The sequence below is a fragment of the Balaenoptera ricei genome, chromosome 13, assembly GCF_028023285.1.
Source record: "Balaenoptera ricei isolate mBalRic1 chromosome 13, mBalRic1.hap2, whole genome shotgun sequence".
NCBI lineage: Eukaryota > Metazoa > Chordata > Mammalia > Artiodactyla > Balaenopteridae > Balaenoptera > Balaenoptera ricei.
The window spans coordinates 95328606-95353745 of NC_082651.1; the positions used below are offsets into that span (position 1 = coordinate 95328606).

General features: G+C 49.5%; 1 protein-coding gene across 1 annotated transcript; it reads right to left on the minus strand.

The window, feature by feature from the left end:
- Positions 1 to 518: 518 nt before the first annotated feature.
- On the minus strand, positions 519 to 2215 carry KCNF1 (potassium voltage-gated channel modifier subfamily F member 1). The gene has a single exon (XM_059943127.1). The coding sequence runs from the start codon at positions 2188 to 2190 to the stop codon at positions 706 to 708; it is 1485 nt and encodes a 494-aa protein (XP_059799110.1). The 5' UTR covers positions 2191 to 2215; the 3' UTR covers positions 519 to 705.
- Between the last annotated feature and the right edge of the window lie 22925 nt (positions 2216 to 25140).

The following is a 25140-nucleotide window of genomic DNA, read 5'->3' on the forward strand; positions in this document are numbered from 1 at the left end:
CGGCTACCTAGCTAGCAGGGTTGCTGGAAGGAATGGAAAGAAGTTGTGAAAAGGGCCTTGCTCAGGTGATTAAGAAACGGTAACCCCACTGCTTGGTGCTCTCCGTTCTGTGAATTCTTCCTCTCCTGGGAGTAAGCTTTTCCTCAGAAGGAAACAGGAGGCACAGAGCCTCCTGGATTGTGGCAAAGCTCCCTGGGCTGAACCTTATGTAGGAGCCCTTCTTTAACTAGCTCTCAGCTAAAAATAAACGCTTTGGGCTGCACACCTACCTCCCAGGAGGGGCTGAGTCACATCTGGGAGTGGGGGTGGGGTGCGGCGGGGGACAGGGCAGGGAGCGGCCAGCCTGTGACAGAACCTACAACACAGGCGGGCGCAGAGAGCAGGAGGCTTTATTGAAGGAGATACAGAACCGGGCGAGGGCGCCTGCCGTCAGCCAGACCACAGCCCTCATCACCCCAAACTGTCAGTGATCCCTGGACGCCCCTCCCCGCCCCCGTCCCCGCCCCCGGGACCCTGGACAGCCGGAAACACAAAGGGATCTTACCCGGCCTCATCAGAGGTGCCCAAGAGGGCCTTCAGAGTTCTGTTCTGGAGAGGGCTGGGGGACAAAGGACAGCCCCTCCCGGGCAGTCACTGGCAGGCCTGTCACACCCGTCCGTCCATCCATCCACCAGCCCAGTCCGTCTGTGCCCAGGTCGTCCCTCGTCACTTGCAGCTCTGGAGCCGGGTCCTGTGGTGCTTCTCCTCGGTCAGCAGGGGGATGAAGGTGTCGCTGTGGGAGATCTTCAGCCGGCTGCTCCAGCTCAGCCCCTCCTTCCCGGCGGGCTCTGGCGGGAGGTTGTCCAGGTCGCCGCGGGAGCCCCCTGTCTTGCCCTCGCCCACACTGCTGGAGTTGAGCTCCATCAACTCCAGCTCGTGCTTGGCTGCCGTTTCCAGGACTCGCTGCTTGTTGTAGTATCTGACAAAGTTGTTGATGATGGGGTGGATGGGCAGGGCAATGGCAATGACCCCACACAGGAAGCTGATGGCTGCATTGAGCTTGCCCAGGGTGGTCTTGGGGTAGATGTCACCATAGCCAACCGTGGTCATGGTGATGATGGCCCACCAGAAGGACTGGGGGATGCTCTTAAACAAGGTCTCCGGGTGGCTCTGCTCCATGGTGTAGCCCAGGGCCGAGAAGACGAAGATGCCCACGGCCAGGTACATGAGCAGCAGCCCCAGTTCCTTGAAGCTGCGCTTGAGGGCGTAGGTGAGGGTCTGCAGCCCCGAGGAGTGGCGCGCCAGCTTGAAGATGCGGGCGATGCGCATGATCCGCAGGGCCTGCACCGCCTGCTGCACGTTGGTCAGCTCCATCATGCGGGCGCCCAGGTGCGTGAGCGTGAAGCTCACGTAGAAGGGGAGGATGGCCAGCACGTCCACGATGTTCATGAAGGACAGGGCGAAGTGCAGCTTGTTGGGCGAGGAGAACAGGCGCAGCAGGTACTCCAGCGTGAACCAGCCGATGCACGCCGTCTCCACGTTCTCCAGCGTCGGGTGCTCCACGCGGTTGCCCTCGGCGTCCAGCACCTGCAGCTCGGGGATGGTGCCCATGCACATGACCACCGACGAGACGAGGATGAGCAGGAAGGACAGGACGGCCACCACCCGCGCCGGACACGAAGACTCGGGCTTCTCCAGGAACTTCCAGACGCACTTCTGGCAGCGCTGCCAGCGGCCCTCGGCCGTGTCCACGCCCAGGTCGTCCAGAATGAGCTGCACGCGGCGAGCAATCTCCTCCAGCTCCTCGCGCTTCTCGCTCAGGTGGCTCTTGCAGCAGTCGTCCAGGAACTTGAGGTCCACCTTCCAGAAGTCCATCTCGTTCTTGAAGCAGATGGGGCAGATGCCCTTCTTCATGTGGACCTCCCCAAAATAGTACACCTCAATGACACACTTGAACGCGTCCGGGTCCCTGTCGAAGTAGAACTCGCGCTTCCCGGGGTCGTAGTCGTCGCACAGGGAGAAGATGGTGTCGTAGCCCCCGGCCAAGCAGTCGATGAGCTCCGCCAGCCGGGTCTCGGGGTACCGGCTGAGGAGGTCTCCGTACAGCACCCGCCGCACGCCTCCCACGTTGACGACGATCTCCATGTCGTCTCCCGCCCGGGAGCCCCGGCTGCCCGGCTCCGGGAGGCTGCGCTCCCCGGCCCCGTCCATTCTCCCGGCGAGGGCCCGCGCGGCCTCGGCTCCGCGCCCTGCCGCCGCCGCCGCCGGGGGTCCGGCGGGTGCCGCCGGTGCGCGGCCCTCGGGGAAGCCCGGCCGGCGCCCGCCTGCCTGGAAGCGCGGTCACAGCGGGCGGCAGCGGGCCGGGGCGCGCCGCGGGGGAGGCAGGCGCCTGGCGGCGGGGCTCCGGGCGGGCATCCGGGCGCTGGGGCGCGCCGGCGGGGGGGGCTCTCGCGGCCACCGGCCTCGCCCCGAGCGCTCACCCCGGCTCCCGGGTGGCGCGATCCGCCGCTTCGGCCCGGCCTCCGGCGGGAGTGGGGTCCCCTCGTGGGCGGCAGGCACCGTCCTCCGTCCCCGGGCGCGCGGGTCCCCGCGTGCGACCCCGGCGCGAGACGTGCCCCGCGGCCGCCGGCCCCACGCAGCCCGCCGAGGTGTGCGGAGAGCAACTTGGGCTTGCCGTGCCCGAGCCGTTTCCAAACACAGTAGGAATTCCAGCCTGACGTCAGGAGCTTTTCAAACTGTACCCTCTTCTGGTGAAATCCTGTAAGGCACGCGCGGCAGCGGAACGGGTTAACCCTTGGGCAGGCGGGCACAGCTGCGCGCCGGCCACCGCCGCTGCCGCGCGACTGCCCGCCGCTCCCGGCGCCGCAGGTCACCCAGGGGCCCGGGACCGCCGGGCTTGACAGCGGCAGGCCGGCCGGCGCTGGCTGGAAAGTTTCTCTCTCCCTGCTGTGTGCAGAAGATCGATGGCGAGAGAGCACGGCCGCCTGTTGCTCCGCCGCAAAGCGTGCCCAAGAAAGCCCTTCAGACGCGGCTCCCGCGTCCGGGCCGGCCGATCCTGCCTGGTCCTGGCGGGTGCCCTAACTCCCCTAACGCCGCCCTGCCGTGGGCGGCACTTTGGCCTTCACCCGAGCTCTGTCCAGCGGGGATAGCCAGTCCAGCCCCGGGTAGCAGAGGAGGGACGGCCCAAGGTCGCACCGTGAAATGGGAGTAGAGCCCCAGCGTGGCCTCCTCTTCATCCGGAGCTTCCCGCCGTCCTGGCTGATTGACACGCGCCGCTCAGCGGATTGAAATTCTGCCTCGAAGTCCTCGCTGTCCGCCGCTTCCCATTTCTCTGCAGACCAGCACCACCACCACCGGCCTCCAGAGCCTTGAGCCCCCAAGCTCCCACCTCCCCAGCCCCCGCTCTGCCCTTCCCACACAAGGCTCCACACCCTCCCCTGTCTTCCAGACCTGCAGCCACTGCCTGAGCCATCGCAACAGCTCCCAGCAGCGTCTTCTGCACTGCGAACTACTCAGCATCATCTGTGACCCGGGGACTGTGTTAAAAAAAACATCCTCGAGAGAGGCATGACGAGGCAGAGCACAGAGGATTTTTAGGGCAGTGAAACTACTCTGTGTGATACTCTAATGGTGGATACCTGTCATCACACATTTGTCCAAACCGGTGGAACGTACAACACCAAGAGTGAACACCGGTGTAAACTATGGGCTCCGGATGATAATGATGTGTCAGTGGAGGTTCAATGATTGTAATGGAGGTACCTCTGGTGGGGGAGGCTGAAGGAATGGGGGGGACGGGCGGGAGTATGTGGGAACTCTGCACTCACTGTTCACTTTTGCTATGAACCTAAAACTGCTCTATGCCGCAACTAAGAAGTCCGCATGCCACAACTAAAAAATGACCCCGCCTGATGCAACTGAAGATCTCGCATGCCGCAATGAGGACCCTGCATGCTGCAACTAAGACCCCCCCACAAAAAAAAAGAAAAGAAAAAAATACATATATTCTGTAGGCTGGGTCACTGACAGTACTCTTTTTTTCTTTAATGAGATGGTATAAAACTGAATATGTTAGAGTACATCACATGAAGATAGTTTGGAGAAACTTCTTTTTACAGATTTTATTTTGTTTCCATTTAAAATCAACCTCTGATGTGTTACTACAGAATAAGAAATTGAGATCCAGAAAGGTTGAGTAAAAATAATAGTTATTATAAGTGCACCCCGAGCCAAGCACTTTCTGAACGCATGCACTTTTCTCATTTCATCTTCACAACATCTCTCTGAGGAAGCAAGATGTCAGGTAACCTACCAAGATCACTCAGCCAGCAGATGGCAAAGCTGGGGTCGGAACCCTGAGAGCCTGCTGTCCCAGCCTACACGCTTCGCCTCCCCTGTCCTGGTCACATAGCTGAAGAGGTGGAGCCGGGATTTGACCCCAGGCCAATTCTTCTGTCTGATATAGTGCGGCATGCGACCCCCTGCACACACCCCATATCCATCTTCCAGGCCTTACTCATATTTCTTCACTTCTCAGTTGTCTTCGGTTGCTCCCTAGTACTTTCAGGATCAAATTCAAATTGCATCTTAGTCTAAGCTTAATGGCCAATAGTTGGTTGGTTGTGCAATCGATTTATTGAGTACTGACCAGCATTTTTATTGAGATAGTATAGAACAGAAAACATCAGAGTACGTCAGACATGGTAAACATAAGTATGGCTTAAATCTCTTCCAGCACGCCGTCCATTCAGCGAATCCCAGACCGCTGCAGGGAAGAAAGCTAGTCGTGAGCGACAGTGGGAAAGGAGGGGGCTGCACATGCAAAATACAGCAGAGAAAATGTCCCCCAGTTGCCCAGGGCGGAGCAAGAGCCTGCTGACGACCGGGGCGTGAGAGAGGAACAGCTGTAAATCACAGGTCAAGGCAAGATGGAGGGCTGGTAACCAAAACAAGGCAGGGAGGAAGGCTCCTGCTGGAGACAAGAGACCAGCCTGAAGCCAGAAGGCAGAGGAGAAGGTGGGAGCGTAAACTCCTGCTCCGTGTGGAGCAAGCCAGCATCACGGAGTGAGGGGAGCTGGCTGGCACTCATTTGCCCTTCCAAACCTGCGTGCCCCACGCCCCAGACTCCTAGACTCCTTCTCAAACCCTTGAAAGCCTCAGAACCTTGGCGACTGCCATGCCTGAGCCCCAGATGCCCTTCCCCTTCATCCCACCAAGCCTCCCTCATCCTCCTGGGCCGCCTCCACTCACCTGGCCAGAGCAGCTCTTACAGGTCAGGTCTGGGGCTCCTCTTCAGCCAGTGCTCTCCCCAGGCCGCTACGGCCTTCTCTGTATGGACTGAGTCACGTCCCTCCAAAAGTCATATGTTGAAGCCATAACCCCCAACGTGACTGTATTTGGAGACTGGGATTTTAAGGAGATGATTAAGGTTAAAACAAGTGAGGCCCTAATCTAATAGGATCAGTGTCCTTATAAGAAGAGACACGAGAGATTTCTGTCTCTCTCTGCACTCACTCACAGAGGAAAGGCCATGTGAAGACATAGCAAGAAGGTGGCCATCTACGATCCAGGATCTGGTGATGCTGCCTCACCAGAAACCCTAGTAGGAACTTGATCTTGGACTTCCAGCTGCCAGGAGTATTTTGTTATGGCAGCCTGAGCAGACGAATACATCCCCCTTCTTCCCTCACACCTGCCAGGTCTCCCCTAGACCTCCCCCTCCTCAAGGCTCTGGATACAGCCCTTCATCATCTGAACCCTAGACCCTGTCTGAATTTTGTGACGGCTTAGACTGCGATACTATAGGTTTAAAAAAATCTAGTTGTGCCTTTTCATTGAAGGTCACTGATGTGTAGAAATTTGAGCCAGGAGCGTAGATCCATTGAGAATTTCCTGCAGGATTAAACCAGGGGGCAAAAGTCTGGACTTTTTGGCTAAAGATGGAAAGTTTCTTGCTGTGCTTTATTCAGTCTTGCATAGGACTCCTATTAGAACTGTACATTTTGTAATAACATGGGGGACTGGGGGAGCACAAAACCTTCTATTAGACACAAGATGAAGCAGCAGTTTGATTCATGTGGGTTTTTCATTTAAACAGGGAAGGGAAAAAAACACAGAATCTATTTAGGCATTATGGGGAGTAATTGTTTGAGTTGTATTTTTCTTTATTAAATAAGTATTTTTTTATTTGTTCAACAATAACATTTCAGGCTACAGAATGCTTAATTTCCATGGCGCTAATTAAAACCAGCACATGTGTATCTAAGTGATTTGTCTAGACAACGAAAGAGGCAAGCTGCAATCTATTACCTTTTAATGGAATAATCAGTTCTGCTCAGTTAAAATTTCTTTGTGTTTTGCTGAATTTAATAATGTCTTTCATTAAGATTCAGTTCTGTACTCTATCAAAAATTTACATTTCATTATTGCTGTGCACCCGGCTGAGGAGTTGATTGACCAGAAGGCTCAGCTCTCCTCCTCCTCCTGCCTGAATAAACTGTGCCAGGAAGGCAAGTGCAGGAGGCCAGGGGGGTGGGAGGGGGTGTTAGATGGAGAATGGGGTAGAGAAGAGAATGATGTAAAACGGACTCATCAGGAAATTTTTTTCTTTCTTTTTTCTTTTTTTTTTTTTTGCCCCAGCTTCTGAGCTTCTTTTTTTCTTTTCTATGCCTCAGTTTTTCCACCTGCAAAATGGAATTAGTGACCTTTCCTTCCTGAGTACAAGATCTTATGAGGAACAAATAAAATAATGGGGATGAATAGGCTTTACAGACTATAAGATGCTGAAAATGTGAACGAGGAAGGAGGGAAGGAGCAAGGAAGGGGAGTTTGACTTCCTGGGTCCATTCCTGCTGTGGGCATGTCCCTTTGGGTCTGAAGACCCCTTCCCCATGCCCCGGCTCTGTTCAGCTGTGACTTATCCAGCTCAGGTCGTGGGTGGGAAGACTGCATGTGTGACAGAGCCGCTGCATGTCCCAGGTGTGTAGAAAGATGTCAAAGACTTTGGATGCACGATGCTGCCCTGGAGGCTAGGGTAGGACCACCTCTGGGCCTGAGATGAAGTTGCTTTGACTTTCTTAGGAAAGAAAAATGCAGTGAGAACACAAAGGGGGACTCTCAGGCTTCAGGCCTCGCTGTGTGGAGTGGAGCAGTCACGGGGTGGGGGGGGGGAGATGCTGTCTGCTTTTGCGCTTGCTTTTTAAAAGGAGTGTAAAAGGAGAAGAAAATTCTTTTAAAAACAAGTCCTTTAGCATTGTCCTTTTCTTTAACTGCAAAATTAATATATATTCATTGTAAAAATTCAAAAAATGTGAAAGCCTCATATTTGCACACCCAGCTTCCCTATTTCTCAAACGTTAGTGCTATACATAGTGTATTTGTTCTGCTGCTGTGTAATGGAGTACCACAAATTCAGCAAACATTTGTTATCTCACAGTTTCCATGAGTCAGGAATCTGGCCAAGGCTTAGCTGGGTCCTCTGCTCAAGATCTCACAAGGCTGTAGTTAAAGTGTTGGCTGGGGCTGGGGTCTCATCTCAGGACCCTCTTCCCTGCTCATGTGGCAGAATTAATTTTTTTGCATCTATAGAACTCATGGAGGTTTAATCTTCTTTGAGGCCAGCATTAGAGCCTCTCTGATCTCAGTGAAGGCCTAAGTCTTCTTTTAAGAGGCCTACCTGAATAGGCCAGACCAGCCCGGAAGAATCTTCCCTTTGATTAACTTAAACGTACACTATTATATTACTATTTAAATTAGCACCCCCAAAATGAAAAACTTAGGTATAAATCTGACAAATATTTGTACAAGATCTATATGAGGACAACTATAAAGTTCTGATGAAAGAGATCAAAGAAGAACTAAGTAATTGCAAAGGTAGTTCATGTTCATGGATAGGAAGACTCATTTTGTCAAGATGTCAGCTCTTCCTAACTTGGTCTGTAAGTCAGTGCAATCCCAATCAAAATCCCACCAAGTGGCTTGAACAGAAACCTCACTAGGGCTTCCCTGGTGGTGCAGTGGTTAAGAATCCACCTGCCAACACAGGGGACACAGGTTCGAGCCCTGGTCCAGGAAGATCCCACATGCTGCGGAGCAACTAAGCCCGTGAGCCACAACTACTGAGCCCATACGCCACAACTACTGAAGCCCGCACGCCTAGAGCCCGTGCTCTGCAACAAGAGAAGCCATCGCAATGAGACACTCACGCACCACAACAGAGAGTAGCCCCTGCTCGCCGCAACTAGACAAAGCCCGCGCAGCAATGAAGACCCAACACAGCCAAAAATAAATAAATTAAATAAATTAAAGAAAAAAAAAAAAGAAAAAAAAGAAACCTCACTAAAGAAGATATACAGATGGCAAGTAAATACATGAAAAGATGTTCCACAGCCCAGATCATTAGAGACTTGTGAATTAAAACCACAGTGAAATACCACTACACACCTAGAAGAACGACCAAAATCCAAAACACCGACACCACCAAACGTTGACAAGGACGTGGAGCAATGTTCATTGCTGGTGGGAATGCAAAGTGGTACAGTCACTTTGGAAGATAGTTTGCCCGTTTCTTACAAAATTGCTCCTTGGTATTTACCCAAATGAGTTGAAAACTTATATCCACATGAAAACCTGCACACAGATGTTTATAGCAAATTTATTTATAACTGCCAAAACTTGGACTCAACCAAAGTGTCCTTCAATAGGTGAGTGGATGAATAAACTATGGTACATCCAGACAATGGAATATTATTCATTGCTAAAAAGAAATGAGCTCTCAAGCCACGAAAAGACATGGGAGAAACTCAAATGCATATTACTAAGTGAAAGAAGCCAATCTGAAAAGACTAATCCTGTACGATTCCAACTCTATGACATTCTGGAAAAAGACAAAATTATGGAGACAGTAAAGAAAATCAGTGGTTGCCAAGGGTTGGAGAGGAGAAGGATGAATCAGCAGAGCTCAGAGGTTTTCCAGGGCAGTGAATCTCTTGTGTATGATACTATAACGGTGGCTACATATCATTACACATTTGTCCAAACCCATAGGGTGTATAACACCAAGAGTGAACCCTAATGTAAACTTTGGACTTTGAGTGATAACGATGTATCAGTGTATCAGGTTCATTTTTAGTAACAAACGTGCCCTCTAGTGAGGATCTTGACAGTGGGAGTCTGTGCCTGTGTAGGGGCAGGGGGTATGTGGGAACTCTCTATATTTTCCCCTCAATTTTGCTACAAGCCTAAAACTGCTCTCAAAAAATAAAGCGTATTAAATTTTTAAAAAGTAAATAGCTAGTGATTTTAAAACAAATCTATCTGGGTGTGCATGTCCAAGCCAGTGCTTTTCGCTGAACTTGGCTGCCGTGTAGGAAATATGATCTCCAGCACAGCGCAGGGGAAAGGGAACCTCAGGCACGGAGACAGCCTGCCTCTCCTTACACCCCCCTCTCCCACCGTGGAATTCAGCAAAGGGCCACGGACCTCGGCTCAGCTCTTGACATTAACACGTATTCGAGCTGCTCAGGGCCCTGCCCTGGAAACATCTGACAAATGTTTGTCTCTTGGTGCCCCTGGCTCGATATCTGCTCCTGGCCAGAGACTGGGAAGGAAAGGGGACATTATGGGGTCAAATGAGGAGAGAAAGGGCATGATGTGGGAAGTGGAAAGTGGTGTGGGCTGAATGTGAACTGGGAACAGAGTGGGAAGAGGGATGGAGAGGGGCATGGAAGGGGGATGGGAGTAAGGAGAAAAAATTCAGGAACATCTCACGTTTTGAAGAAAATGTCATGACAGGCAGGACTTGATAATTACTGTCATTTGTGGGATGTTTCAGTACAAGAGAACCAAATAATCATGATGTCATGAGCTCAGTGCCTTCCTCCAAATCAGCATGCAGTCACCAAATGTGTATGGTTTGAGTGTCCTCTGGAGCTTCCTGTGCCTTAGTCACACCATGGGCTGCACACCAGGGCCCTTTGGGGAATAGAAAGTTCTTCTTCATGGGGTTATGACAAGCAAATAGGACCTCACGTGTGTACAGATGGACCCTGGGAGGTGCCAGGTTTCCAGAGAGCTTGGAGCCCCAGAACCTCAGAACTGGAAGGAAACTCAAATTGTTTAGGTCAACCTTCCATCCACTGTATCCCTCCAAGCAGGCGCTCAGTCTCGGCTTGGATGCCTCCAGTGGTGGGGGGCTCATGACCTGCAGGGAACAGGGCGGGTGTGGTGCAACAGGAAAACTCTCAGGAAGAAAAGAGGCCTTTTTCCACTTCCTGATAGTGAAGTCATTCCACATCCCGAGACCATGAGGGCAGTATCTCTCTAGGTAAGAGGTTGGATCTCTCGCAGAAAACTAAGCTTTGAGTCCCACCTCTGCCATCTGGTAGCTGTGTGAACTTGGACATGTCACTTTGCCTTCTGGAGTCTCAGCTGCCTCTTCTACAAAATAGAGAAAATGCCCGGTAGACCTCCAGTAGGTGGTCACGTAGAGCAATAAGAAAAGCACATTGTGAACCAGGATGTAAAGAGTTGCTATCACCGCACCCGTCTTTCATAATATTGAGATTGAAATGGGACCTAAGAAATCAGATACAAACTGGTTTGCTAGCCAGTGCCGGTATATGAGTTCTCATGTCCTTGTCTATAAAAACGTGCTAACAGTCAGACAGAGAAAGTAGCAGGGAGAGGTCAGGAACTGGGGAGATACTTACGTCCAGATTTTGTTCACATGCCTTCGTAAGTGCCCAACATAACATCACTCACTGCGTTCACTCTCCAGCTCTCATTCCACACCCACCACCAGGAGGTAGTAGCTGTGGAGTCTGGATAGGATGACCCCACCCTCGGCCTCAAAGTGGAGTCCCAGTCATTCTAACCCACTAACATCCCCCCCTTGACACATACATCTCCCTCGTCCCCATTATTGTTTCAGGGGGAAAAAAAAGCGGCCCAGCTCCAAACTGCTCAGCGTATTCCCCTGGCCATGGTGATGAAGACTGGGTGAGACCTAAGTTGCTCCCATCAAGGGGCAGCAAAAGATTTTTGTTTGATTGATGAGGCAAGAGAAGCTCCCCCTCCTTCTGGACATGGATGTGGACGCATGTTCCTCTGCAAGCTGTTGGCATTCACCTTGCAACCATGAGGAGAGCCAGCCTTCAAATGAAACAGACATGGTCAATGGCAGAATGGAGACAGACACAAATGTCCTTGGACGGATGAAGTACTAGATCAAACTGATCCTGAAGCCTGGACCATCTGGATTTTCTAGTCCAGTGAGCCAATCCACTTCTTTATTGCTTAAACCACTTTGGGTTTGCGGGTGACAGAAGAAGTGCCCATGAATGCCGTGTGACCCACAGTTGGGACCACCTGAGATGCCCCATATCTATCTTCTCTGACTCTCTCCAAGGCCAAGGTTTGCTCCAGGATTCTGAGCAAAGTCTGAGAGCAGGGCTGTTGTATATAATTTTGCATTCTGTGCCCAGAACCAAGGTTCCTGGCAGAGGAGCTGAAAGCCAGCCCATACTCCCCTCGCCAAGCCATACTCCCCAGGGCAGAGCTGTCTCTGCCTAGGGAAGGGGGCACCATTTCTTTATTCAAAAGGGCCCTGTACACACCAAGCCTTGTGCCTGCGGGGATGGGTCCATCCAGGTGGGGAGTGGGAAACAGGTGGCACCTTCTCCTAATTTGCATAAATGTTCCCTGTGGCCTAGTGGCAGCTGAGATGCTCTCATCTCTGGCTGACCCCCCTGCAGCCAACAGCACCCAGCACTCCCTCCCCGCCCAGAGCCCCTGACCTCGCTCGTCTGCACTGCTCTTATCACTAACTCGCTCTTTCAACAAGACTGGTGGAGGCCATCACCCCTTGCACATCTGGCTTGTCGCAGGAGGGAGATACAGGACCTGTGACAGCCGTGATGCCTGGTGGGCTCTGCTGGAAGTCCACTGGGGATAGAGGCCTGTGACCCGGGGAAAGGAAAGGGGGCGAGGTCAGCTGCTACGCAGCCCGGAAGAGCCCGGCCAGCCCTAAGGGGAGCTCTGGGGTGTATTTACCCAGCAGGGTTGGGCAGGATGGCCAGACCGTGACGCCCCTTCTTGATCAGTCACTGATCGTGGACGATCCTGCGATGCCCTCGGCTGAAGAGCTCCCTGTAGCTGCAGCAGGCCCAGGAGGAGTGGACAGCTGCGGACGAGCCCTGGCTGGTGGGGGACCAGGGCACTGCTCTTTTCACGGCAGATTCATCTCACCCCGTCTCTGAGCCAAGTAAGGGCAGCTGCACCGTGGCTGTTTCCTCTTAGTGTTTTCAGACTGCAGGTCTGTGCTTCTTCCATTTAAGGAACGGCGAGCACCTACTTGGCACAGACTCTCTCCCATGTGAAACTGGGTGCAGGCCTCGGGAGGGGCTGGTTTCCATCTGAGCTCTTTCCTGGAGCCAAGCGGGAGGGCGCGGCAGGTCTGTGCACCCACCTGGCGGCTGGTATTTCTGATAAGCCCTGAGATCAACTTCGCACTTTCAAAATGTCCACAGACTAATGGCAGCGAGGTGTTAACAGTCCAAGGAAGGGTTTCCAAAACAGAGTCAAGACATTTGGAGACGGAATCGGTCCAGATCTGCTGCTCCGCTTGACCCACCCTCCTGCTCTGGGCCCTTTGCTGGGCTGCACCCAGGGCACCTGCTGGCCCCAGGGAGCCAAACTGGACGGCATCGCGGATGCTCAGCCCCCCAACCTGCAGCGGCGTGGCCCGCAAACGGCCTAGACCACAGGGTCTGGGCTCGTCCTCGACCCCAGTGGCGGCCGAGCCCACGCGGTTACGGCCAAACCAACCTGGCTCCTCCTGCCACTTCTGGGCTCAGATGAAGCACGGTGCCTGGTTCCGTTTTCCCCGGTGGTTGCCCACGGGCTCCACGAGACAACCCACAATTGTGGAGCAGTTAACTGTAACCAGGAGAGACGGGAGACCGGGAAGGGCTGGCTGATGAATTCATTGCCCTTCCTAGAGATCCCCCACCCTGTGGGCTGTTCTTCGATGCAGTGGTTCAGCTTCTCCAGAAACAGCGAGGGGCCTTGAAATCAGCTCCATTTTTCTTAGGGGCTTGGCCTGCCTGGGCTCGTACTGCTTTGTATTTGTTTCCTTCCTTTTTTGTCTCATTTCCTTTTCCTTCCACCCCTTTGCCTCCTGGCACTGCAACATCTCCCTCCCTCTCCCCAAAAATCTTGCCTCAGGGTTGGCTTCCTAGAGAATCTGGGCTGAAACAGAGCTATTCCGAAAGAGCTGAAGGCCTCATCACAGAAACGCCCATAGCCAAGGGCAACAGCGGGTGCGTAATCTGGGACTTCATTTTATTGTCCGCCCATCCTCACGACATAATCGAGACACAGGCTTGCTCCGCTCCATGTCCTGAGGCTGTGTTGCAATCAGTGATTGCACGGTTGTGTTACCCTCCCCAGTATGACGGGTTATAGGACCACCACTGGCATCATAGACCTCATTATTCATAGTGTGTTACGGGTTGAATTGTGCCCCCCCCAAAATATGTTGAAGTCCTAACCCTGTGAACGTGACTGTGAGAATTCCAACGTGTGTGGGTGTGGGTATGCGGTGGTGAGGTTCTCGCCATCAGTAAACAATTCCTTAACGCCAGCTGGGTGTCCTACAGTTCAACTCAGCTCTGACACTATCCCCTCAGAGATAGACAGCATCCGATTCCACAGGTTAAGGGGCTCCATCAGGACTGCCATCCTCCCCACACACTTTGGGGACCAGTCCCAGGTCCAGATTATCACCTGTGCTTCTGACCAACTGGCTATAGATTGAAGGTTCCTATGACCCCCTCCTGGGGTTCGATTAATTTGCTAGAGTGGCTCACAGAACTCAGAGAAACATTGTACTTGATTATTGATTTATAATAAAGAGGAATTAACTCAGGAACAGCCAGACGGAAGAGATGCACAGGGCAAGGTATGAGGGAAGGGGCTCAGAGCTGCCAAGCCCTCTCCAAGCACGCCACTATTCCAGCATGTCCAACTTGGAAGCTCTCTGAGCTGTCTCCTTTGGGGTTTTTATGGAGATTCATTACAAAGGCATGATTGATTAGATCATTGGCCACTGATGATTTTAACTCAATCTCCAGCCCCTGTCTCCTCCCCTGAGGCCTGGGGGGCGGGACTAAAAGTTCCAGGCCTCTAATCTCTTGGTTGGGTCTCCTAGCCTCCAGTCCCTACCCTTAGGGATTTTCCAAAAGTCGTCCCCTCATTAACATAACAAAAGCCACCTTTATCGTCCTCCTCGCTTAGGAAATTCCAAGGGTTTCAGGAGCCCTATGCCAGGAACTGGTCAAAGACCAAATATATGTGACCTTATTTTGAAGGAAGGTCTTTGCAGATGTAATCAATTTAACATGAATTATGAGTTATACCAAACCCTAACCCAATCACTGGTGTCCTTACAAGGCTCACGTCACCATTCCCACCCTCACCTCCCAATGCAGGAGGATGGGGGACTCTTCTCTGGAATAATATATGGCATCTAATACCAGTTCCTCTCTTTCTTCTGTCCAAGTGATTCAACCACTCTGAGTCAGTATGTAAGTCTATAAACTGGACATATCAGAGGGGAAAGTATATCGTAAGGATGTTGTCAGATGCATAGGAGATCATGAATGTGAAAATTCTCAAGACCCAAAAGGTATTGCACAGCGGTCCTCATTATAGCTATCATTATGGCCGTGGCAACCTATCTGTGTATGACCAACTTTGGCATCTCTCAAAATTGAAACAAAACCCTGGTGACATGTACAAGTATGTTCCATAGGACCACAACCTTCTCAGCAATTCATGTGCCACTCGATATTTAATTGATTGCAGAGCTCCCTAAAAATAATTTATCATAAACAGAGCTGCTAAATCTTTCCCTTGTTTTGCTTTGTGCGAAATAACTATGGCGATGAAAGTAACAAATAACCCCTTCTACCCACAGACAATTCTCTGACTCAAGAGGAGCAAAGTAAAATGTCATTCCCAGATTTGGCATGAATGTGTGTGTCTACGGGGCCATTACTGAACAAGTTTCCATAGCTCATCAGGCATCTGTCAGCACGCTTGCTGAAATCAAACATGTAAACTCACAGGCATTAGCCCAGATAAACACCACCTGCCTCTTCATTTTATAAGATGGCTCTTTAATCCCTCCAAGTTGGAAATGTTCTTCCTAGACACCGAATACTTCTTGAGGGACAGTTTTCGTAATGAGAGTGGAATCCCCCTCCCATCGCAGCCCATTGCTTTGACAGGTGTTAATTACACTCTTGATCAGAGAAACATCTGCAGGCTTCAGCCTGGGGGGAGGTGGTAATTTGCAGCTCGGCAGGCAGTGCATGGAAAATTGCTAGAGAGACTGACTTGCTGGCCACGTGGGAGCCATCGCTGGGGTTTCCCTTCACCGTGCCCCATACCCAGTGTCTCTGGAGGGGCAGGTTTCAGAAGGAATCCCCAGACTTGCCAGCTTTCCTCCTCTCCGTATGCTATTTTTCCTTCTCTTTCCGCAAAAAGTCAGGTCTGCTGAATTGTCACACTGCACAATTCATGACTGGCCATTCTATATGTCTTTTCATAGGTTTGTGGCATTGTTATTTGGTGGCAATGCCAGCTCTGACTTCACATGCTGTCTTTATCTATCCCACTTAGATTTCTCCCCAGAAATATTTATGTGTTTGACTCCAGGGTGCTGTCCAGACCTTTAGACCTCCTGGCGATGTTGTTCAATGTACAGAATATAGACTGTATTATGGGTTTTTTTAATTTTGGAAAAAAAAATCTGATTCCAAAATACATCTGGCCCTGAGGAATTGCCCACTTGTACTCAGGTGACACTTGACAAGTGCCTTGACCCTCTCCGCCCAGACTCAGGCGAACACTTACCAGACAAACGAGATTTCCCAATGTCCCCACCTGTTAGCCGTTTCTACCCCAAGCATTGCTCCTTGAGAGCGAGGATGTGGTGGACACAGTTGGCTGCACCTCCCACTGGCTGTGTCACTACCCCAGGGGATTCAGCTTCCCACCTGTCAAGTAGGGCGTCTACTTCCTAACCCCTAGCGCTGTGTGCTCCTGGCTCTGAAACACCAGCTATGAACTATCTCAGTGTTATGGACCCAAATCATATGTTGAATCCTAACCCCCTGTGTGGCTGATTTGGAGATGGGGCGTGTAAGGAAGTAATTAAGGTTAAATTGGGCCTCAGGAGTGGGTCCCTGATGCAATGGGAATTGCGTCCTTACAACAAGAGACACCCGAGAGAAGTGCTGTTCATTCCCTCTCTCTCCGTCTCTCTGTCTCTTAGTCTTTCTGTTTCTGTCTGTCTCTCCCTCCCCCCACCTCCTTCGTGTGTGCACAGAGGAAAAACCAGGTGAGGACACAGCGAGAGGTGGCCATCTGCAAGCCAGGAAGAGGGCCCTCATCAGAAACCAAATCAGCCAGAACCTTCATCGCGGACTTTCTAGCCTCCAGAACTGTGAAAATATAAATTTCTATTGTTTAAGCCACCCAGGATTTTGTTATGGCAGCCCAGACTAACACAGATACTTACTCTAGTTTTACAGATAAGAAATAAGCTCAGAAAGGTGACATGGAGTCTTAAAGGATGAGTGAGAAACTAACAACCAGTTAGGGGAAGGGAACACTTTTCATCCAGAAGTGCGAGGGCTTAGAGGTATAGAGAGAGGCGGGTACGTTCGGAGAGCAGGGTAGTGCCTGGGGGTGAGGACTTGGGGTGCCATCCTAAGGCAACCATATGCTTTGAATAAAAGACGGGGGCATATGGTTTGGCATGAATATGTAAATGGAGTCTAATTCTGGGAAATCCAAGTTTTGAGGGTGCAGCCGGTATGCCAGGAGTGGGTGGCACAAACTCAAAAGACCTCAAACCTGAGAATGTCAGTAGGATCCACCCCGTGAGCAATACCTGAGGCTCTTGTCACTTGAACACATAAAGAACACGTATTATGAAGACAACCAAAGGGGTAGGTGAGAAATGCTGAACCACACGGTAGAATGAATAGAGCTTCCTAAGCCATCAACGCAGTGCACAAAATCAGCTTCTACTATTCAAAGCTAATCTCTCCTCCATGGTAACTGGGATACGCCACATCATTTTCCTCTTTCTTTCTACTGCTTTCTGTGTTAACCGCAAATCTACTTCTTACTCTCAGGAAGATCTACAAGCAACATCCCAAGGTCCCAAGCCGGAAAATGATGAGAGAAGAGTTCTCAGCATCTTTGCCCTCACCTCTCTTCCACTGGCTGATTTTCTTGTTCTCACTGGCCCTGTCTTTTTCTGCCCTTGAATAAATGTCTGAAGGGACAACTTACCTCCCATGCGAATGGCACCTTTATTTCTCTGGGCAGCCACAGTGAGAATCTTGAGTGGGGTTTAGAAGAAAATGACATCTGGGCTGTTTCCCTAGAAGCTTCTCCCCAGTACATAAAGTCCTCGAAATGATAATTGCTGACTTGGTCCTGTTATCAACCTCCCCCTCCACCCCCCAAGCAGCTGGGCTTAAAAATTATCTGCTGATTGCCTCCCTGTGTGTGTGTGGGGAGGGGGGGTGTTGGTTTTTTAACTCTCCCAACCCCGGTAACAGTGCACATTTTTATGTATACAGGCACGTATACACACGCACATGCGCACGCATCTATTTATTTAATGCTATGTGCGAGACAGTGAAGGCCTCGTAGGAAATGATCACTGCCCTCAAGCAGGAAAAGTGTGTGTGCAAATATGTGAAAAACTAATTTGCAAAGCAAGAGTTAAATAATACCAGCACCAATGGAAGAGATAATCCCTCAGACAGAGATAGCTCAATCTTTAATAAAGCTGTCCCCCCACCCGACCTGGATGCTCATGACAGCTCCGAGAAGTGCTCAAGGCAAAGATGGCAGACCAGAGAGGGATGGAGGGGTTAAGCTACTGGGATTCTTAGCATGAAAGGAAGATTGGCCTTTCAAAGCCATCAGCAGGAACAAACGTTTCATTCGTAGTCCTGGCAGCCTGTCTGTACCAAATAAACAGCTTAAATAAATAGACCTTTATTTTGATAGTTTTAAAATGGGAGTGGTGTTGATTTACCCAGTGTCTGACTTTTGCAAAAATCACACCATTTGAGCTCTAGAGCACTCTATTCCCCGTCTCTGGGGTAAATTGACTTTTAAATGAACGTAGCTAAACAACCAAATCTCTGTCAACAGGATGAAGGCTGAGAAGTGCGCCTCCCTCCTACGTGGCCGTGTCAGTTTCTGAAGGCGTTTCTGTGACTGTTTTCAGACCATAGATCCTGAACCCTTTCCTATTCCAGCAGACATGAGAAAGCAAATGGGGACAGATCCTGGCGAGAGCACACTCAAAGCCAAGAAGCCAGATTGGGCATCCTCTGATTCAAGACTCAAGGAATACCAAGAAAGCAATCCTTTTTCCTTTTCACTTACCTTTCACACAAAAAGGAGAGAGGATTGAGCACTCAGAGTGGTGGTCCCAGCCTGTGCCTAGGGACTCTCGGGCGTAAAGGCTGCTGGCCGGACTCTCACAGGGAGGATGTTGGTCACTACATCCATCCATTGCCCATCCGTCATGGAGCCACCAAACCTTTCACAAGCCCCTCCCACCACACGCTTCTTACTATGCTGAATGCTCTCAAGGCGGACGTAGAAATGAATCTGATGAGGTCCCTGCTGTCAAGGACCTCACGCATACACATGTGGGACATTGCTAATGTAACACCCGCAAAGCCGTCTCTTTAAAACTTACGACTCCAAAGCACAATGAAGTCAGACAGACCCAGGTGGAAGCCCAGCTCTGCCACTCACTAGCTTTGTCTTCTTGAGCCTCAGATTTCTCACTGGGAAACTTTCAAGTCAAGTAAATGAAACTGAAAACAATCCTGTGTGTGAAATCTCCGAGCACACAGTAGGTGCTCAGTAAATGTTAGCTCCCGTCCTTCTTCCCATTAGGTGACTACTGCAAGCCTAATACCGGCCTATAAGACTGAAAGTGGAGATGGCAATATAACGGATCCTGATGGGAGTGGGAAAGACCTTTCCCCTTTACCCAAGAATTTCATTCTTCTACTATGTAAAAGATGTTGTTGGCCCCCTCCTGCCCAAAGCATTCAGCTTCCTTGCTCCCTCTGGCTTCTTAGCCACATAACCCCAGCACCTAGACACACAGTGGACATCAGCAAGGGTTCCATTAAACAAGGTCCCTCCAGGATTTTCCAAGTCAATAACAGCTTCTGCATCTTTCTGGTGGCTGTATTGCTGTGTTCCTTTCTCAGCAATCCCAATGTGTTTTTTAGGATATAGGCTCACTTGCTATAAAGATCCAAACATGAGAGAGAAATATATTTCCAACATGTAGACAGTTCAGGGAAGGTAGTGCTTTTTTATTGGGCACTTAATATACTCAAGGCCTCATGCTAACAGTAATATGTGGTATCTAATTTAATCCTCCTAACAAGAGACGATGTTGTGGACTGAATGTGCGTGTCCCTGCCAAATTCATGTGTTGAAGCTCCAACTCCTAGTGTGGCTATATTTGGAGATGGGGCTTTCAAGGAAGTAAATAAGATTAAATAAAGTCATAAGGGTGGGGTCCTGATCCAATAGGATTAGTGTCCTTATAAGAGGAGATACAGAGAGCTCACACTCTCTGCCATACGAAGACACAAGAGAAGGTGGCCACCTACAAGCCAGGAAGAGAACTCTCAGCAGAAACCAAATCAGCAACACCTTGATCTTGGACTTCCAGTCTCCATAACTGTGAGAAAACAAATTTTTGTTGTTTTAGCCACCTGGTCTACAGTATGTTGTTTTGGCAGCCCAAGTAGACCTAAGATGGATGATAGTTATTCTAGTTTTACAGGTAATAAAAATAAACACAGGAAGGTGATTTGACTTGCTGGGGTCACACAGCAAAGCCAGGATTTGGGCCCAGATTTGCCACCCTCCCCAAGGCCACTGCTCCTTGTACTGTCCTCCAGCCACCTCTTTTGATAGCCACATGTTTTGTGGTGAAAGTGTGGTTAGAATCCTGCAGTTTGATGTCTAGGGCAGCATATCCCAAAGAGAACCCTGGGGAGCCCTATCTCTGTGGGATGTACTATGATTCAGTTGTGTCCTCCAAATAAGACATGCTGAAGTCCTAACCCCCAGTACCTTAGAATGTGACCTTATTTAAAAATAGGTCTTTGCAGATTTAACCAAGTTAAAATGAGGTCATCGGCATGGTCCCGAATCCAATATGACTAGTGTCCTTTTAAAAAGGGGAAACTTGGACAGAGACAGACACACCCAGAGGGAAGACAATGTGAAGAGATGCATGGAGAACATTCTATGAAGATGGAGGATTGGAGTGATGCATCAACAAGCCAAGGAACACCTGATGTTCCCAGAAGCTGGGAGAGAGGCTTGCAACACGTCCATCCCTAGCACCTTCAGAGACAGCATGGCCCTGTCAACACCTTGGTCTGCTTTCCAGTCTTTTCTGCTGATGACGGGCAGGCAATGGGGATTCGACTTTAACTTCACCCAGTCACTTCCAATTTTAAATTTTGACTCTTTTGCATATATACTCAAATTTAGATTCTGCCCCTTCCCCTTATCCTCCCTAGGATATCTATGTATGAGGGCAGCTCAAGCCCAGAGGGAGAAGGTGGATACCTGTCCTCCCTAGTCCCTAGCCATGCTGCCTAGTCCTTGAGCATCATGGCCTGGTGTCCATGGGCTCCTCCTGCAACCAGGCCACACAGCACATAGCCTCCTCATCATTGCCCCACCCCCAGGCCTCTTCTGGTCTATGATCCTCACATCAGGTCTGCTGGGCACCAGGGAACTCTTAGTCATAAAGCTTTTAAAATATGTAGTTTTCTGTATGCTGAGAACTACAAAACACTGATAAGAAAAATCAAAGAAGACCTAAATCAGTGGAGAGATATACCATGTTCATGGATCAGAAGCCTCAATATTATTAATAAGTCAGTTCTTCTAAAATTGATCTACTATAGATTCTGAGTGATAGTAATCCAATCCCAGCAGGCTCTTTTTGTAGAAATAAACCACACATTTGTATGGAAATGCAAAAAAAAATTAAAATAATTTTGAAAAAGAAGAACAAAGTGGAAGGATTCACACTATTTGATTTTAAGACAATATAAAGTCACAGTAATCAAGACAGTGTGGTATCAATGAAAGAAAGACATATGGATCAATGGAACAAAACAGAGAATCCAGAAAGAGAACCAAACATGTATGGTCCATTGATGTTTTACTGAGGTGAAAAGATAATTTGTGGAGCAAGGTTAGTCTTTTCAACAAATGGTGCAAGAACAACTGGATATCCATACACAAAATTAAAAGAATCTCAACTCATACCTCACACCATATACAAACTTAACTCAAGATATCAATATATCATAGACCTAAATGTAAAACCAACAACTATAAAACACTGAGAAGAAAAGATAAAAGAAAATCCTTTTGACCTGAGAATTAGGCAAGGTTTTTTTAGATAAGACACAAAAAGTAGTAATCAAAACAGGAAAAAAATTGAACTTTTTCAAGATTAAAAACTGCTCTTTGAAAGACACTTAAGAAAATGAAAAAAAAAACCATAAACTGAAAAAAAAATTTGCAAAACATATACATGATTTTAACAAATCCAAAATATTCCTAAAATCTCAAAATTCACCAAAACAAGCCAATTTTTAAATCAGGCAAAATATTTGAACAGACACTTATGAAGAAACATGGATGGTAAATAGCACATGAAAAGATGCTCAACGTCATTAGTCATTATGGAAATACAAATTAAAACTGTGAGATACTACGACACTCCTATAAAAATGACAAAAATTTATATATATGTGTATATATATATATATATGTATATATATATACACATACACACACACACTTATATGGAGAGAGAGAGAATATTAAGTACTTAGAAAGATACAGAGCAATTGGGACTCACACACTGCTGGGGGGTAGTCACTTTGGAAAACAGTTTGGCAGTTTCTCCAAAAGTTCAACATACCCCTACCATATGATCTAGTCATTCCACATCTAAGTACTGATATTTTCCTAAGAGAAATGAAAGCATATGGCTGTAGAGTTGTACCTGAATGTGCATAGAAGCTGTATTCACAAGAGCTCCAAACTGGAAACAACCCAAATGTTCTTGAATGGGAGAATGGATAAATAAATTGTATTAGGTTCCTACCATGGACTCAGCTATAAAAAAACGAACTACTGACACATTCAACAACACAGATGAATCTTAAAAACATTATGTTAAGAGAAAGAAGTCAAACATGAAAAGCTACCGTATGACTTCATTTATAAGCCATTCAGAAAAAGGCAAAACTCTAAGGACAGAAATCCAGAGGTTGCCAGGGGATGAGGGTGGGAGGAGTGACTGACTTCAAAAGGGACAAGAGGGAACTTTTGAGGGTGAAGGAAATATTCTGTCTGGATCGTGATGATGTTTACACAACTATATACGTTTGGCAAATCTCACAAAACTGTAAACCTAAATTTTATGATATGTCAATTACATCTTACTAAACCTGACTTAACATTTCTTATCATTAATACCATACAGAGATTTTTCTCTCTTTTTAAGCAAAAGTTTATCATTAAAAGAGAAAAGAAGCACTATTTATGCTAATTTCTTCTGATTAGTACATGACTAAATACCATGTTTTTGTATAGAGAGAGCTATAAATAAAGAGCTACATCTCACTCACATGGTACGTTCTGTACATCGCACCTGACAGGAAACTTTTAGAGTCACTGCTTCTAGAATAGTCCCTGCACAGAATCAAGGTGAGGAGAGTGGTCATGAGTGTTAATTCTCTGCTTCTCACCCACGTGCCCCTCACCACAGCTGGGGGAGGAAGGCATGGTCACCGTTATTACTGTTTCCATTACATAAACAGAAAGATGCAAGAATGCAAAGATGAAGTTAGACTTTGCTAAAGGTCACATGGCAGGTTGGTGGCAAACCCTGAACTGGAATCCACATCTTTTTACCCCAGAGAAAATTGTAAATTTTCCTTAATCTTCTCCCCAGAAATAACAAAGTGAAAAAGTGTGGGGGTGGGAGCTATAGACAGAGGTCTAAGCCCAGTTGAGGGGAAATGGATGAGCAGGGAGAAAACCTGTTTACAGGCCAGTGGGCTATTTTGGGTGCTTTCCACAGACCAGCTCAGTCGACGTGACAACGCCACCCACATCTCAGCCCGGAGCCCGTGAGGTGGCGCGGGCCCAGGGGTGACAGGAGCTGGGACACGCCACCTGCTGTGCTTCTGCAGCCTCTTTGCTCTGATGGGCCCTGAAGTGGAAAAAGCTCCTCTGGGGACAGACGACCTGGACCCGAATCCTGCTCCAGCCCACATTCCCTGTGGGGTCCTCGGGGCCCAGGACGGCAGGCAGGCCTGGAGAACCTTCCCGTGTGGATAAGCTGACTCCTGTGTCCCCACCCTGCGGACCTTCCCTTTCCCCACAGGGGGGACCAGAACTCCATTGTCGGCCCCAGGAGGCCTCTCCTATGTCACCCCACCCCTTGGTTGGCTCCACCTTGTTCATCCTAGGCAGGATTTCCCCTAGTGAGCTGCTCTCTCCACCAGCTCTGAGGGGTCATTAAGGGGCATTTTCAAAAGAGTTCTGAGGAAAAAGAATAAGTTCAGTGGGAAATTCTGGGCTAAACCAAAGAGTTATGGGTTGAATTGTCCCCAAAAGATGCATTGAGATCCCAACCCCCAGTGCCTCAGAATGTGACCTTATTTGGAAATAGGCTTGTTGACGCAATTAGTTTAAGATGAGGTCATTCTGGAGCAGGGTAGGGCCTTAATCCAATCCGACTGGTGTCCTTATAAGAAGAGAAGAGAGCTCAGACAGGGAGAAGACGACCATGAGGCAGAGACTGAAGGGCTGCCGCTGCCGAAGACCACCAAGGATGCCAGCAACACCAGAAGCTGGAAGAGGCGGGAAGGGTCCTCCCCTGTGGGTTTCACAGGGAGCGCAGCCCTGCTGACACCTTGATCTGGGACTTCCAGCCTCCAGAACTGGGAGAGAAGACATTTCTGCTGTTCTAAACCACGCAGTTTGTGGTACTTTGTTACGGCAGCTTGGGGAAACTGGTACACCAAGTCGAAAATAATTCTGTACTTCTCAGTGACTTTACTAAGCTGACCTGCAAGAATGTCCAAAAAGGAGGAAATAAGCCTCATTTTCTCAATGGATTTTTACCACAGAACTCTTTGGGAAAGGGGGATCTTCAGGACTCACCTGTGGTCCCCCAGGGAGATGACGTAGAACGAGGGACCAGGGGGCCCACACAGCCCGGGGGCCCCTCCAGGCGTGGTGCTCCCTCCCACAGGTCCACCGCCAGTCCCCACAGAGAGCCCTGCTCCTGGTCAGTGAAAGAAGGAAGGAAGGAGTGAGCGCCCCTGATTGGCAGTGGTGTCATCCTACTGATGGATCACTAACCCTCCACCTCCAGGGGCTCACCCCAAAGGGAGGCACCACAGGACATTTGCTCGCCTCTCTGGCCTCACCTCCCATCCTCCTTACCCCTTGCACACCAGAGCTTTAGTTATACGACACTAAAATGCGCCGTGCTTTCTCTCCTCTGGGCCTTCGCACGTGCTGCCCCCTGCTGTCTAGAATGACCCCCTCTCCCACCCCAACCCACCTTCTGTCTCTGGGTGGGTTACCACTCATTCTTTGAGGCCAAGTTCAGGGCCTAGGGAAGCCCTATCCCAGCACCTTGCGGAGGGCCCTACCGCAGTCCTTACCCCTGGTCTCCAGCGAGGGTTGGCCGCAGCCAGAGTGGGACCCAGTGCAGAGAGATGGGTCTCAGTGTCCTCAGGTCCAGTTCAGTGTGGCCTCCTGGCTCTGACCTTGAGCCCTCACTTTACCTCTCCAACTTACTGTTTTCTCATGTATAAACAATACTCTTTGTCAGACTTTCATGAAAATAAAATAACATATGAAAGGTGCCAGACGTTTAATCAGATAAGTAAGAGAGCACTGTTTTTATTTTGATGTTTGTCCAGGGCATGTCTTGCCAGCTGGACTGTGGACCACTTGAGGGCAGGACAGTGTGTG

Excerpts from the sequence above, each read along its gene's own strand:
- KCNF1 (XM_059943127.1), bottom strand. The coding sequence starts at position 2,190 with ATGGACGGGGCCGGGGAGCGCAGCCTCCCGGAGCCGGGCAGCCGGGGC.